Here is a 17773-nt window from a genome sequence, read left to right as displayed (position 1 = left end):
TGACACTGTACATGTAATTGACAAAATTAGCAGATGAAATGTTTGATCATTCAGGGATTTTTTCCAGGATTTTGGGAACATGACCTAAACCCATGGTATTGGGAATTTCAGTGGTGTTTTGTTAAAAATTTTGTAACTTTCAATTGGGAATTATTTCCTGTGGATTGGGAAAATAATATACTATTTTCAATTGGGAATATGACCCAATAACGGCTATAAAATCAGCCAAAAAAATTCCCTGGATCATTAGCACTGGTTACAATGTAGCTTTACCTAAGAAAACTTTGGGTTGTAAATTTAAATAACTTATTTATTACAGATCTGTCAAAATAAAATTGATTAAAATATGACAAAAAAAACCAACAAACAACAAAAGCCAATTCGCACATGAGGTGAAGGAAATCAGCTGGGAAGAAGTTTGTTTTTATAACTGGTCTGAGTGTCACAGCTTGTTTTATGCTACAAGAAATTCTCCTTTCTTTCACCATTTAAGTACAAGTGTTCCATTGAACCCCTGTAAGTTATGTTATAAAACAGAATATTGACTGGTGGCAGACTGTCACAGCTTGTCTTGGCTTACATCATCACATAACATTGGTTCTATTTAACTTGACATCTACCATTTTTGAGGATTAGCATAATTTGTAAGTGGTACCGTAACTATACTATTTAACTAAATTGAAATCTCCTGGTAAAAAGAATTTATAAGCTTTTGACTTTGTGGTTCAAGTCAACTTGACATCTACCATTTAAGAGTTTTGTAAGTCAAGTTTCATTGACTTGGCATGGAAAATAAGCATTTGTTTAAAAAAGGTTACATTTTACTGTGACTTAGTCATAGACATTTTGATGCAAAAATTTGTCTGCCAGTATTATAAGAGCCTGATCAAACTGCATGGATGTTATAGTGCAGGCTGATCTGGCTTACACTATACTGGTGGCAAAGACCGACCACTTTTGGTTCCTGAGATGGGTAAGCGCAAATGTTTGTTTACTTCATGCTGTCAACCAATCCAGAACAAAACCAATCAAAATGAGTCTGCAACATTTTTGGTTTACACAAATTCAACAGGTTAATGGTTAGGATTCCTGCTCATTTCTGACTTTATATGACTGTGCATTAATCTGACGTGAGCTTTTTATGTGACATCTAGCACATTTTGGTTTATACAGAATTTATTTTAGTTTGATTATATAGGAAGCTATAAGCTTATTGACACACTTTCAAATTCCTTCCTGGAACCAACCAGTACCTAGTTATGAGTGTAAAGTTTCTTTCTCAACAAAACAAAAACTTGCCCCTGATGGGGTTTGAACTCAAGCAGCTAGCGATCATTAGATTACTAATCCAGTGTGTTGTTACCACTGGGCCATTCTGCCACATTTTGACTCTTGTTTGATTTAGGTCTCCTAACATCACTCTCGTTTCTACAACCTGGTACAATACCCTTTGACGGGTTTATAAAAGCATGTTTGTAAAGTTATAGATTATAGATATTTCCTGACACAGGCAGGATTTCTTGTTGCAGTATAAAACAGTTAGCTATAATAGAGTGTAAGAAGTGTTCAATAGAAGAGAAGAGTTTCTTTCAACTGGATTGTTGGATTTTCAAAACATTAGTTTTAATGAATGTAGTACTTATACAATTCTCTTTGTGATAAACGTGTTTGGAATATTAATGAATTAAAATATGGCTGCACATTTTCACAAAAAAGGTGACATATTTGAAGAAGATGATGTAAGTTTTAGTCTAATGGTATATTGTAATAATATAAAGTATGGTTTTAACTTTTAAGCCCCCACTATATAAGTGTTAAGTTTAAGTGTCGTATTATAATTGCAATTAAACTTTGAATAGACCATTGTTATTTTAAGGGAATCCTATTGAACATTGAACTATAAATAGACCATTGTTATTTTAAGGGAATCATATTGAACATTGAACTATAAATAGACCATTGTTATTTTAAGGGAATCATATTGAACATTGAACTATAAATAGACCATTGTTATTTTAAGGGAATCATATTGAACATTGAACTATAAATAGACCATTGTTATTTTAAGGGAATCCTATTGAACATTGAACTATAAATAGACCATTTTTATTTTAAGGGAATCATATTGAACATTGAACTATAAATAGTTAATTTATTTTAAGGGAACTCTTCTGTACAGACCATCGTTATTTTAAGGGAACTCTACTGTACAGACCATTGTTATTTTAAGAGAAACTCTACTGTACAGACCATTGTTATTTTAAGAAGAACTCTACTGTACAGACCATTGTTATTTTAAGAGAACTCTACTGTACAGACCATTGTTATTTTAAGGGAACTCTAACTGTACAGACTTTATTTTTAAGGGAACTCTACTGTACAGACCATTGTTATTTTAAGGGAACTCTACTGTACACGACCATTGTTATTTTAAGGGAACTCTACTGTACAGACCATTGTTATTTTAAGGGAAATCTACTGTACAGACCATTGTTATTTTAAGGGAACTCTACTGTACAGACCATTGTTATTTTAAGGGAACTCTACTGTACAGACCATCGTTATTTTAAGGGAACTCTACTGTACAGACCATTGTTATTTTAAGGGAACTCTACTGTACAGACCATTGTTATTTTAAGCGGAACTCTACTGTGACAGACCATTGTTATATTTAAGGGAAAACTCTACTGTACAGACCATTGTTATTTTAAGAGAACTCTACTGTACAGACCATTGTTATTTTTAAGGAACTCTACTGTACAGACCATTGTTATTTTAAGGGAACTCTACTGTACAGACCATTGTTATTTTAAGGGAACCCTCTACTGTACAGGACCATTGTTATTTTAAGGGAACTCTACTGTACAGACTATTGTTATTTTAAGAGAACTCTACTGTACAGACCATTGTTATTTTAAGGGAACTCTTCTGAACAGACCATTGTTATTTAAGGGAACTCTACTGTACAGACTATTGTTATTTTAAGAAGAACTCTACTGTACAGACTTATTGTTATTTTAAGAGAACTCTAACTGTACCAGACCATTGTTATTTTACTGGAACTCTATGTACAGACCATTGTTATTGTAAGGGGAATCCTAATCAACCCATTTATAAGGAATCAAACGACAGTTTTAAGGGAACTAAAAGACACCTTGAACTTTATTTTCCTGCGAACATTTGTTCTATTAAGTTTGGTCAGGAAATATGGGTGTGCAGTAATGGCCCAGTAAAATAATTACTCTATTATGACAATTGTCATTGCTTAAAATTCGAAACAGAGTCAGTTTATAGCAGAAATAATAAGATATAATTTCATAGCTAAATGAAAGGTATCAGACAATGAAAATATCAAGGTCGAGAAATATTTCTGAAGATTCAAAAGTCTTATTGAAAAGAGATTACATAAGGTCAGCTGTTTTAAATTGCAGCTTTAGAATCTTCAAAAAATATAGTGATAAAATTTTCAGTTTTATGTAATTTTTTTTTAAGCAATTACTCAGTACTTCACAAAATTTGCCAGCTCAAGGGTGTCAGCTTTATGCACAAATCATTTTGAGATAGTTATCTGAATAATTAATTAAAACAAGTAACCCACAGGGATATGTCATGTTAAACAATCATAGTAAATGGTGAGAAAAAAAACACCATTAAACATTATAAGTTCAATACCATTGATATACAGGGGCTATAGTACTGAAACGCTGTAAAAGTGTGTTATTTTTTGTTTATATTTTCTCAGAACTTGTTCAGTCAGTATATAATTGTAACCAATTTAGTATACATTTTAATGAGGCATGAAATAATTATAAAGCAGTTATAAAGCAATTATGTACAAAGAAGGATAATAAAACACACTTGGATGAACTTATTAGTTCTTTTTTATTTTTCCAGATTGTAATTTCTTTTGAAATTGGTACATTGAGAATTGATTTTAATGAAAGTTAATAAATATGAGTGAACCATACTGTTGTGGTTAAACGTTTATAATCTAATCATCCGAACTGAATAGGAACATATTTTTATATAATGTTATTTCAGACATCTGCAGTCATGGAGAAGTTTGAAATTAAGATTGAACGCCCGAAGCCGGATCCTATTGATGAGATAATCAAACTTCTAAAGAGGATTCTAGAGTGTTGTTTATGTTGTGTGACCTGCGGGTGTTACCCTGGCAACAGCTCAAGCCGGAGGTCAAGTACGTTCAACGGAGATTCTGAGTTTAGTTCTGTTTTGATGGACAATGAAAGACAGGCTGTTCAAAATCTACTACTGTATTTAGAAGATGGTAGGTAACAATTTTCATCAGACTGATCCATGCATCAAGCTTAATTTAATTTATTTATTTGTTTGTTTGAAAATTGTTAATTGGCTATGACTTGTGTATGATCAAATATCAACAAAAAAATTGATTAAGACTCACGGTTGCCATATTGTGTGCGTAATATATTTGTCTGTTAAATTGTATGTTGCTTGACAACTCACTATTATTATTAAAGCAGAAATAAAATAAAAACGTCATAGAATAATCATTTTACTGAAGTTTTGGGTAAAACTTTTATGACTCATAAAATGAAAGACAGAAAATCTTCTAATTGTATATTAGACCCTAGTTCTGATAAAGATAATACAGCAATTTATCTACATCAGCCAAATCTTTTTGAAGAAAATTCTGCAAGAGATACAAATTAATTGAATTTGCTTTTTTAAGTTTTTTAAAATCTGCAAGAGATACAAATTAATTGAATTTGCTATTATATTAAGTGTTTTGTATGTACGTTATTATTGTTTTTGCGAGGAAAAAAGGGAAACCTTAATGGATTGAAAAATCTTTTTCGTGACTCGGCTTCTTACTTTCCTCTACAATTGGGGAACCCCAGAAAATCAGCTGCAAGTGTTTCTTTCCGAAAATCAGTAAAAAAAGTAAGTTTATATGTGGATATAAAAATATTGTTTAATGTTAAAGAGGGTTTTACCCTTTTCCCTTTTAAATATAGCAATGTTCAATGTCAACTGGCATTCCTTTAAGTGTATAAAGCTACTTTGTATTTTATATGTTGCAAAAATCATTATTTGAATTTTAATGTAGAATTCTTCCAAAATGCCTGTATGAAAAAAATATGTTTGTATATTTCCTTAATAGGGAATGACGTATGCAAAAAATGGTAACAAAACAATTAAAAACCCTTCTAAAAAAGCAGTGTGTTAATATTCCTGTATTCTAAGATTTAACTAACTCATTTTATACCCTTGTTATTAACCTTAATAATCTTATGTTAACAATTATAGGGTTTGGTGCAGTATCGCCAGTTATGTGTCAATGTGCCGTTAAACCAAAACAAAATTATTTCATGGAGACATTCTGTGTTACAACTTTTTCCACAAACGACCTTAATATTTCATTTAGGAGTGAGGGAGAAAATACTGATCGCAATCTGTTAACATCAATGTTATCCGAGGCCAAAATGATGGCAAGGATAAGAAAAGACAATAGCCTGTTATTCTATTCATTTATACAACTAAAAAATAAAGCCTGAAGGGAAAAATTTTGGTCAATGATTTAGTATGTGATATATTTGAAAGTTACAATAGAGAAACAGTCACTTTGAAATAATAATGATAAAATCATCATTTTACATTTCAGTGCAAATACCAATAACAAATGCCCTGGCAGCACCCCTCGTAGCCCTGCTGAAATCTTCAGATCCCGAAATCCTCAAAGCTGCAACTCTTGCCATCAGTAACTTTACTCTAAATGGACCAGGTAGATTAAAGTTTTTTATTTAATTTTAAGTGATACTTACAGCCATAAGGTTATAGTTTTGGCATTTTTCTACATCTTACATAATTTACCCCTTAACTGCTTTTTGGCACCAACTGCTTCTTGTATCCATGGGACAGAGTTGTCTGATCTTGCTCTGTACTGTATTCTATTCCCTAAAACTGATGAATCATTTTGTCCAAATTGAAAGATGATCTAGTCCATTTAAGATAATTATGTACCAGGTTAAGGATTAAGGTGAGTACTCCAGATGCTGTGCATGCATTATAATACAGACTTATGTGATCTAAGCAGAACCATTGTTGTAACTAACTGGGCAACTTCCCCACATGAAAGAATGAAACACCCCACAGTAAGGATTATAACAGGATGTATGACCATTACAGTACATGTGTGCCTTAAAACCACACACCAAAAAAAATTGTTCTTGTTCTTGTTTCTAAGTTTTTAGAAGAAAAATTTATCTTTTCAGAATTGATAAAATTTGATGCTTGATTGTTGTATTAAATGATTAGGCACTGGGCCTTTTTCACGTTGTTCAAACTACACTTCATCTCATTTTTGAGTACAACAATTACAGGAAATATTGGGAAAATTGTGTCAATTCAATGGAATCTATAAAAAACAATCTAAGTGAGGTGCAACAGCTTTAAAATCATAGTTTATTTGACATAAGGTATGCACATGTTTTTTGTAAAAATAAGTTTCTGCCTTATAAAAACGCTAATATGTTTATCTCGACATTTCGTTATCTCGATATTTTTAAGACGGTCCCGATGACTTCGAGATAACGAGAGTCGACTGTACTTATTTCAGTTGGGATTCCACATTAGTTACATTTAGGTAATTTTCTGTGTTCTTGTTTTTTCCCCTAATTCTCTATTGATTTATCAAATTGTCTGTGACTGCAATTGATTACTAAAGTTGCAAGATAATTGGTCAAACTATGTTGTTTTCCAGTTTCTGCTTGATTAAATTGTAATTAGACGAAAACCAAGAGAAAAAATTTGCTCCTTATCGATTTACTTCAGAAATGAAAATTTAGCTTACATGTATAAAGTGATTATAATAACAGTCTTCAAAAGGTAAAGTAAATTATGGAAAATTGAGGACTAAGAGATTAGCTTAAAAAGCTTTAAAAGAAAAGTTTCTCTGATGGAATAGAAATAGAGAATACATCCATGGTTGATTTCAGGATGAAGAAGAATTATCCGGTGAGCGAGAAAGTGTATCTTGGCGAGTATTAGCAAGCCAAGATTCAGTTTCGCAGCAAACCGGATAAACCTTATCCTATCCCGACATCAACTATGTATTTGATTTATCCTGCTTTTGTCTACTTTGATCAAATTGTAAGGTTATTTAAATGGTATCATTCATTACTTTTCGCCATTATTATTATATGATGTAATGAATGGAGATAGATAAGTTTATCCGGCAAGGCTTTATCCAGCTGATAATAAAGAGAGTAGCAGGATAAATATGATTAGCCTTTGCCTCCAGTATAAAGCCAGACCATTTAGAAAATACTAAAGAAATTATCTCATTATTCTCTAACAAAAATTCATTATGTGTTTTCTAATTGATAGTGACACAATAGTAAGTATATAGAGGATATTTGTTTAGTTCAGTGTAAGATCGGAATATATTTCACCAAGTGAGCACCAAAAGGTATATTTCACGAGTGGCGCAGCCACGAGTGAAATATGAACTTTTGGTGTTCACAAGGTGAAATATATTTCAATCTTACACTAAACTAAACAAATTTTCTTTTTATTGTGCCCCCACGTTAGTGGCGGGCATTTAGATTTACCCTTGTCCGTCCGTCCATCCGTCCGTCCGTCTGTCCGTCCGTCCTTCCGTCCGTCCGTCCGTCCGTTCACTTTTGTGTCGCACGTAACTCAAAAAGTATTTGACCTAGAGTCATGAAACTTTACAGGAATGTTGATCAGCATGTGTAGTTGTGCACCTGGGTATTTTCGTCTGGATATTTTTAGTATTTTCAGAGTTATTGCCCTTGACTTAGTTAAATTTTGCAATTTTCAACTTGTGTCGCATGTAACTCAAAAAGTATTTGACCTAGAGTCATGAAACTTTACAGGAATGTTGATCAGCATGTGTAGTTGTGCACCTGGGTATTTTCGTCTGGATATTTTTAGTATTTTCAGAGTTATTGCCCTTGACGTAGTAAAATTTTGCAATTTTCAACTTGTGTCGCATGTAACTCAAAAATTATTTGACCTAGAGTCATGAAACTTTACAGGAATGTTGATCAGCATGTGTAGTTGTGCACCTGGGTATTTTCGTCTGGATATTTTTAGTATTTTCATAGTTATTGCCCTTGAATTAGTAAAATTTTGCAATTTTCAACTTGTGTCGCACGTAACTCAAAAAGTATTTGACCTAGAGTCATGAAACTTTACAGGAATGTTGATCAGCATGTGTAGTTGTGCACCTGGGTATTTTCGTCTGGATATTTTTAGTATTTTCAGAGTTATTGCCCTTGAGTTAGTAAAATTTGGCAATTTTCAACATGTGTCGCTCGTAGCTCAAAAAGTATTTGACCTAGAGTCATGAAACTTTACAGGAATATTGATCAGCATGTGCAGTTGTGCACCAGGTATTTTCGTCTGGATTTATTAAGTATTTTTAGAGTAATTGCCCTTCACTTAGTTTCTCAAAAAGGATTTGACATAGTTATTAAACCTTATGGGCAGGTTGCTCAGCATATTTTAGATTTGCACCTGGGGTTTCGCTTGTGGATTTATCCAGTATTTGTAGAGTTATTTCCCTTGACTTAGTAAAAAGATTGACAGAACAGTGGCGCGGTGGGGGCACCCGTGTCCTATGGACACATTTCTAGTTATATATGCAAAGAAACGTTTTAAAAAGACATTTAACCTAATACTGAATGAAAAGCGTGCCAAATAATAATATAACGTGACGTCATTTACGACGTCACGTCATTAAGTTGGTTCCCAGTACTGTGCACGCTGGTATTTTACTGAAATAACGTAAGGGGCTTAAATTCAAAACAGTGAAATTATCAAAGTGGTAATTTCACTGTTTCAAACAGTGAAATTACCATTTTTATATCACTGATATATTTCTATAAACCACCGAAAAGCATGCAATAAAACCAGTATAACCAGTGTTTCTTTACGTTATAAAGCACCTTATTTTAATTTTAAAAAAACTTGATTGTACAACAAATTTTATGTTTGAATTTGATATATATATAATACAAAACTAAATTAAGATATACATTTAATGTAAGAAATTAACATTGCCGTTGCTTTATTATTTATGTGGCATCAGATGTCTAAGATGGTTTTGTGACGCTGTTATAGCTATTAAATGTCAGCGTGTAAAATTTGTCAACTCATGCTTGCAAAATCATTTTTGAACACCAGTTTTTGTTTAAATTTATGAGTGCTCTATTTTAACCCTTTTTAATGTCTTGTAATTATTTGCAAGTGTTATATAAACATGACTGTGTGAATCTGAAGTAGTTGCAGATTTTATTTATGTTTAAAATTATTTATACATGCATCATGCTCAAATTATTTTAATCATATAGTATGCAACATAAGAAAACATAGGCAGTTTATATAAAGACCACAGGATAAAGTCTTAAATACAAAATGTATTAATTTTTATTTTGAAATAACTTGACATGTCAAAAATTATTCAATTTATGTGATGAAATTCAAAGTAAATTAATGTTTTGGCCTTAATAACATTATTTTCATGCACCAGTTGATATTGTAACATGCAAATTACATTGGTTTTTGATAGTTTAAAGTTTTATCACATAAATTATATCAAAATATGACAGAGATTCCATTGAATCCTTTGAGAAAGTAAGCATGCTTAAATTGCTGAAAATACTTGCCCTTCTTAAATTATTATTCAAACCAGATGAAAGCATTTATGACATCTGTATGAAATTTTTCAAAATATGGACATCAACTGACTGAATAGCAAACAGTGCAAACCATACTCAGATGGCATCAGTATGCCAGCTAATCTTGGTCTACACTGAGTATTATTTGTTGCTGCCCGTGTGTAGACTATACAGAGTTAAATGTCATTTCACACATCCTGACGATGAGGCTTATGCTTTATCTGATGATTATGGTGAGCTTAAAGGGCCATGTAGTGATTTACTGGGTTTTTTTTTAAACATGACTTAGTGATCATTCAAGTATGCTGCAACCCTGTTTTAACGCTCATTTTAACCACATTATAGCAAGGTTTGATAAAATTACTGCATTACCCCACCCACCACCAATTCATATAACGCTGAGGATTTTTGCTTACCGTTCATTGAATATTGACATGTAGTCTTGTTTTTTCATGACTTTGCTTTTTAATGTGTTTCTGAATTTTCAACTGCTATTTGTGTTGCTTATTTACCATATTACACTCATTCAATTAAAGATTTATTGGGTTATATCAGTTAACTATAGTGTATCTCCACATCTCGGTTGTTTATTGAACAAGAGAAGTTTCCATGTAAAAGGAAATTAACAAATAAATCAAGCAATAAAAGATATGTAAAACAGAAAAAAACAAAAACAGTTTCTTTCACAGAAGTTATCGACAAAAGCTCAAACAAAATTGATAGATCAGTCACTACATTGCTTGGGTATTTTTGTCTTAATATTTATCATGGGTGTCTTTTAGTATCTTAGGCCGGTGCCACTGGGGTGTGAGAGACATTAATGTACCTTTTCATTATCAGACTCTATCAAACAGAGTCTGCAATCTTCATGTAATTTTGTTGTGAGGGATCACACTTTATACAGATTTTAATATCTGTTTAACATATTATTAATGTTTATTTAACAAATCTCTTAGGTTATATACTGAGTGTCTGAATCACTTGGTCCTAACCACAGTATGAGTTTGAATCCTGCCTGATACATGTACTTTGAATTCTTTCATTGGAGGAAACCATTTAGCTTATTTATGGAAGTTTGATGTTTATATCTAGGTGCGTGCCCGCTCATTCTTGAGATAATTCATGGAGCTGACAATGTACTGAAACAAATTCCAATCATTTGACCTTGATGACTAGTCCTGAGGGTTCCACTACAATCATTTCAAAGTAATAATGACTAGTGATGTTCCGATTGTCGCAAGTCGCCGATAATCAGTTACTGTTATGTAAAGCGACAATAATCAATTCACAAAAATTTGTTCCGCGACGTCGTCAAAAATGTTAAAGTGTCAAAGGGAATTAATTCTGACGGTAATTTTCTTTTAGGAACACCTCTCCGATTGCAAAAAAATTATCTCAGAGACAATTTGGAGTTATATAGGATCAATACGTGATGTAAACAATAGTAATATAATGTGATGTGAATGTTATTATTTGACATCCATTGGAAAATTAAAATCTATTTTGTAAAATTATAATTACATGTATATAGGGTTAAACCTGTGTTGAAAAGTGTTAAATGAAGTTCATATTACTGAATATAATCAATTGCCTTGGGAAGAAATGTTTCTTCCCTATTTCTTTTTAACACGACTTTAATCGAAAAGTTAACAATTATGTCCCATCCAATTGAACCAATGATCGATTGGGACAAATTTCATCTGATTTCCATCACTAATAATGACTATAAATTTGAATGTCAATGTCACTGGTAAAATCTCAGGCCAGCCTGCAGTACCATATATAATTCTTCTCAATCTTAACCTTTATTAAATTGACCTTTACCCGATGATCAAGGTCAAATTATTGAAATTAATGCGTAAATTGTCATATTATTTATAATTTATTACTAAATTTGATTTATTCTTGGACAAAGGAACACATATATAACAAAACTGACATGATGATAGATTCATATGTGACTTGACCTTTAATTGACCTTGACCTACAAGGTCAAATATTAAATTAGAATTTTATTTGTTACAAGAAAATTATGTTTTGTAGGAATACTCTTACTATTATAATATTCTTCCTCTGATGTGTTTGACGTACGTCACAAAAAAATGTAAAAAAGTAAAGTGTGGCTCCCTGCCAGGCAATGGCTTTTTAGCTCACCTTGCACAAAGTGCAGGTGAGCTTTAAGGATGGCCAACCAAATGGCGTCCGTCGTCCGTCCACATTTTAAATATTCTAAGGACATCTTCTATGATACCGCAAGGCCAATGTTAATGAAACTTGGCAGGAATACTCTTTGTATGAAGCTCTATCAAGATTGTTCAAAGAATTCCATTTCATGCAGAACTCTGGTTGCCATGGCAACCGAAAGAAAAATCTTTAAATATCTTCTTTTAAAGAACCGTAAGAGCTAGAGCTTAGATATTTGGCATGAAACATCTTCTAATGAGTGTCTACCAAGTTTGTTCAAATAAAAGCCCTAGGGTCAAAATTGGCCCCGCCCCAGGGGGTCATTGATTTTCCCTATATGCATATATTAAAAAGTTAAAAAATCTTCTTTTAAAGAACCCAAAGAGCTAGAGCTAAGCTATTTGGCATGAAACATCTTCTACTGAGTGTCTACCAAGTTTGTTCAAATAAAAGCCCTGGGGTCAAAATTGGCCCCGCCCCGGGGGGTCATTGATTTTCCCTATATGCATATAGTAAAAACTTAAAAAATCTTCTTTTAAAGAACCCTAAGAGCTAGAGCTTAAATATTTGGCATGAAACATCTTCTAGTGAATGTCTACCAAGTTTGTTCAAATAAAAGCCCTGGGGTCAAAATTGGCCCCGTCCCAGGGGGTCATAAATTTTCCCTATATGCATATAGTAAAAACTTAAAAAATCTTCTCTTAAAGAACCAAAGAGCTAGAGCTAAGATATTTAGCATGAAACATCTTCTAATGAGTGTCTACCAAGTTTGTTCAAATAAAAGCCCTGGGGTCAAAATTGGCCCGCCCCAGGGGGTCATTGATTTTCCCCTATATGCATATAGTAAAAACTTAAAAAATCTTCTTTTAAAGAACTCAAAGAGCTAGAGCTAAGATATTTAGCATGAAACATGTTCTAATGGGTGTCTACCAAGTACGTTCAAATAAAACCCTGGGGTCAAAACTGGCCCCGCCCCAGGGGGTCATTGATTTTCCTTATATGTGTATAGCAAAAACTTAAAAATCTTCTTTGAAAAAACCCAAATAGCTTGAGTTTAGATATTATACATGAAACATCTTTAAGTAAATATCTACAAAGTTTGTTCAAATAAAAGCCCGGGGGTCAAAACTGGCCCTGCCCCAGGGGTGTCATTGTTTTTAACTATATGTGTATAGTAAAAACTTAAAAAATCTTCTTTTAAAAAACCCAATGAGCTAGAACTTAGATGTTTAACATGAAACATCTTCTTATGGGTGTCTACCAAGTCTGTTCAAATTAAAGCCCTTGGGTAAAAATTGGCCCGGGGGGGGGGGGGGGGGGGGGGGGGGCTATATACAGGTGAGCGACCTCAGGGCCATCAGGGCCATCATGGCCCTCTTGTAATTGTTTATGAATGCATTTATTTATGCATAGAAATTACATTCAGCTTGTCAAAATAAATATGCAAAAATAGCTTCTTTAATATGCTAGTATAAGTTGTAAATGCAGTTATATTTTGCATTAAAATTGCAAAATGTCATAAAGATTGTGAGAATATTTATTAATTTATCACATTGAAGGTTGTGCACATTACCTGTAATGCAAAAAATAAAATGCACAAGCATATTTTTTTTTATTGAAATACACTCAGAGGCACGTATAATACTATAACCAACACTCACATTTTTCTGTATAAATTGGTTATTTGTGGACGGATTTTGTTCAAATTTGGACCATACAAATTTCAACATTTCATACTTACAACTTAGAATCTTATTTCATTGACAAGCAAATAGAAATAAAAATAACAAAACAAATACATTGTAGGCTACAGTAAAATGAAAAATCACAGAATGGTTGTAAAAATCGTTACAAAATGAATAATCTCTGAATCACACTAAATCTATGTTTTAATTGGTTATTATATGTTGTATGTCCTCCCATGATTTTTAACAATGTGTTAACACCTCTGTCTCATGGAAATGATGTTGTTTCTCATGAAGGTTTAGGGAATACTTCTCCATTCCTGAACAAGGGCTTGCTTGAGTTCCAGCAAAATTGCGAGGGGCTATACTGGTTGCTTTCTCACATGCCTGTTCAATGCATCCCACATTCGATGATGTTTAGATCTGGTGGCTTGGGAGGCAGAAGGAGTTGTTGACCATTCTTTCGCTGCAATAACTATCATGATGTTTGTCCTGTATGTTCTGTGCACCATCATTGAAGAATACCATTTTTCCTCCCAAGTCGCTAGAAAATCATAGAAAATGGACAATAAAGAAGAACATACATGTTTATCACTGTAAATTGGTTTAAAACTGACATTTATATAGTAAGTTCTACCAGCATCAAGCTTTCCTAACTCACAACATGTTCACAGTTGTGATAAAAAGGGTTGTTTATATCTGTGTCAAGTGAAACAACAACAACAAAACAACTGCAACTTTTACTTCTATGCATATTTAATAACTGTAAACAAATATGTTGATGTTTTTAGACCCATTTTGTGTGGGAGTAAGCTTTAAAGGATAAGATCAGGTTATATTATATTATATATGGATTGTGAAATATTATATCGTTTAATTTATGAAACCTACTGTAATTGGTCTGCATTTGATATGCCAATAAAGTTGCAAATGGCAATTTACTACAGAAGATCTAATATAAAGTTATAGATATAAAATGTGTAGGAAAATTAGGAAATGATTGTATTTGTGCAGTGCAACAGCAGGTCAGATTGGCATCATTTCTATAATACATGTACATGTGCATATATATTTCCATTCTATAAATGATAGCTGTGACAATTATATTGTCTTTGCCCACAGCAATATTTAAAATTTTCTGAAAGTGTTCACTTTAAACAGAAAATACTACATTATGTTTTTTTGATCAATATATGGAAGTCACTTTTCCAAAAGTCTTACATTAAATTTAAGTGGCATTGAAAGTCACTTAATTTCTATAAACCATAAAACTGACATGGATTTTGAATGTGAAATGAAAGAATATGAGTCATGATGAACTATGAAACATTTTCCTTTGTATATTCATACATCTAGGTCCAGAGCACAGTTCTGCTAGCTGACAGCTTTTATCAGTCTGTAAACCTATGGTGACTTTTTTGAGCCATTTGGTTGCAACCCTATGTCTGCTTGTGGCAACTAATTCTACCCATGTGACCAGTGCAGACAAAAACGTCACATCTGTGCCATCAGAATATGGTCTGCAATATTTGCTATTCCGTCACTTCATATACATGTTATTAATTATTTCAATTTTAAAAATTTCTCTAAATGTAATAAAAGGTTATATCCAGAGTAAAAGATGGACAAAACCATTTAAGATATTTGGCATTGTCATGGTAATAATTTCATGTCTTAAAGTTGAAAGAAGATGCTGCAAGACAAAAAGACAAATTTACATGGCTGCAAACAGCTTCGGTATATTACACAATTTTATAGATAAAAGTGACATTATTGATAAACTGTCTTATAAAATTTTCAAGATACCAGTATTTTCCGGTAGTATTAAATATTAATATCCAGATAAACTTATTACGGGTAATGTATTGTAATCATATAGAAAGATTAATGAGTTGATTAAGTACATGTACTTATAGTTGTCACTGTCATAACCATGGCCTATTTTGTTTGTGATCTGTATAAGTCTGTAGCCAGTGTTATTTGCTTGGTAAATTTTCGAATTTCTTGATACAAAAAGCTCTGTTTCACTAATTAAACAACTTACAAGTTACATGCTCTGCAACTGTATTTACAACTGTTACCAATAACTAAAATGATGTTTAAACAACAACACATACAGTTTTTCAAAATATTATTATTTCGTCATCGGTGCATTTCGGTGAACAACACCTTCATCAGGATAATAATAATAATGATGTAATAATTATCGGCGGAAAAATAACTAAAAACATTAAGATCATTATTAATATATTATTACTATATATAATACATTGTCTGATATTATAGTAATTTCAAAATACCATCTGCAAAAGCTGACATTTTATATCCATGTTATATGACTTGCAAGCATTACTATGCATGGAAACCTCAATAAAATTGCCACAGTAACAGTTGCTAGTAACAGATTGTCCTTTCAAATGTTTCTGAGTTAATTAACTGTAATTAAAGAATGAAAAAACTTCTATATTTATATGACTCATGGAACAGATGTGTACAGATATCATGCATGTAATTTTATGTTACTGAGTGCATTTCCTTAGATATTGTATCATGTACACCGGCAAGACTGACTGACTGTTTGACTTTGCTGATTTTTTTAACCCTTGACCTCCTGTAATTGTAAGATGGATAAGCCTTGCTTTTTGGAAGTTTTGGAGTCATATAGTAGTCCAGTAATTTCAGCATTAAAACTATTTTACACACCTCCTCTATTGTTTGTAATAAGTCTATATTTTTCGGATAGACCTGTTTAAACAAAAGAAAGTCCGTTATGAGGTCTATCTTTTGCACGTGCGCAGGTCTGTTCTAGTCAGAAAGACCTGGTCATGAAATGCACGTGAAAAAATAGACCTGCCTATGCGCAGACAAAGAAAACATGAAATGCAACAGAAATTAAAATCCTTTTAACTAAGCAATGATTCCAGCATCCCTATATTAAATCTGTCAATAAAAATAATGGATAGCATGTCAAAGTTAGGACACATTTAACATTTATTTCATCGCGTCATTTTTTTAAAGTAATAGTAATTCTGTCATTAAGTTCATAAAATAACAAAGTGGACGCTTTAAGTTTATATCTATGAAACTATATAGCAAAAAATCACAGCATTCTCTATAAATGAAGTTATAAGTGATTTAGTTTAAAACATTTTATGATGAACGATCATATTTTATTCTAGAACACTTTATATTCTGCTATAAAAAATATAGTTTCGGTTCATGTATCTCACACTTGCCAACAATATACATGTACATATGTAGGTCTTTCGTGGTCTGCTGGGTATCCACACATTGCCCTTCGGACAGTTGCCACCTCGGAAGTTTGCCTCCCTTTTATGCAATGGCAGTCTTTGACCCCTCATATCTTTGGAAGGGGTGGACATTTGCCCCCCCCCCCTCGCTGTTTTAAAAAATATTTTATTGTTGAATTGTTTGCTACCATAATTCATCGCCTATTGTCGAAATTTCGTTGTGCTGAAATACACAAAAACTCTCGCGCAAATTTGTGAAAGTCAAAATAGCATCCATAAATAAATAAAACTAATTGTTTCCATTGGCATACATAAAATCTGTACACGAGATGACAAGTGACAAGTCACAACGGCAAAAAAAAGGGGGGCATACGTCCGGGAGGCAATTGTCCGAGGGCAAATGTCCTAGAATCTGCATTGTCTGATACGAAATACTATCAACATAATTATTCATTCTTTAACATACCTTCTATTACAGATCTATTCACTTTATGAATGACAAATTGCACAATTAGCTTTTTTAAAAAATTTTATTTTAAAGGGGAAAGCAAAGTATATATTGTATGTAAGCAGAACGTTGATAAAAGCTTACCTGTATATGCGTTGTGTTAAAAATAATATTTGTGCATTTCATCAAATGCTTCAGATCAGCCATTGCTCAACCCAATACAGTTTAAACGGTGTGTAAGTTGGATATCGGCCTCGTACATCGATCTTTCTGTTTAGGAAAGACCTCGTACTCGGTCGATATCCTATACATATTTTGTCATAAACCAACATAAGTCTGACTGAATTATGTGCAGGGAGACTTTGTTCCACATAAGTTGCATAGTTTTGTTAAAAATTGTAACTAACATTGATCAACATTTCTTAATATAATGTTTCAAAATCTTAAATCATATTGTTTAAAACCACTTAACTCATATTGTTTTCTAAGATGCTCTTTGGCTTCAAAGATTTCTATAAA

At 32.5% G+C, this 17773-nt stretch overlaps 1 protein-coding gene across 1 annotated transcript in view; it reads left to right on the top strand.

Moving 5' to 3' along the window:
* Positions 1 to 1416: 1416 nt before the first annotated feature.
* The window catches only part of LOC132757506 (uncharacterized), a 40247-nt gene continuing 23890 nt past the window's right edge, over positions 1417 to 17773 (top strand). The window contains exons 1-4 of the mRNA XM_060748812.1: positions 1417 to 1739; positions 4042 to 4288; positions 5290 to 5471; positions 5593 to 5764. Of these exons, the coding sequence (XP_060604795.1) occupies positions 1692 to 1739; positions 4042 to 4288; positions 5290 to 5471; positions 5593 to 5764 (649 nt within the window). The 5' untranslated portion in view covers positions 1417 to 1691. The remainder of the gene's footprint in view (positions 1740 to 4041; positions 4289 to 5289; positions 5472 to 5592; positions 5765 to 17773) is intronic.

The sequence above is a fragment of the Ruditapes philippinarum genome, unplaced genomic scaffold, assembly GCF_026571515.1.
Source record: "Ruditapes philippinarum isolate M1 unplaced genomic scaffold, ASM2657151v2 ctg1267_1_1_1_1, whole genome shotgun sequence".
NCBI classification, from domain to species: domain Eukaryota; kingdom Metazoa; phylum Mollusca; class Bivalvia; order Venerida; family Veneridae; genus Ruditapes; species Ruditapes philippinarum.
This window is presented reverse-complemented; position numbering and strand designations above follow the sequence as displayed.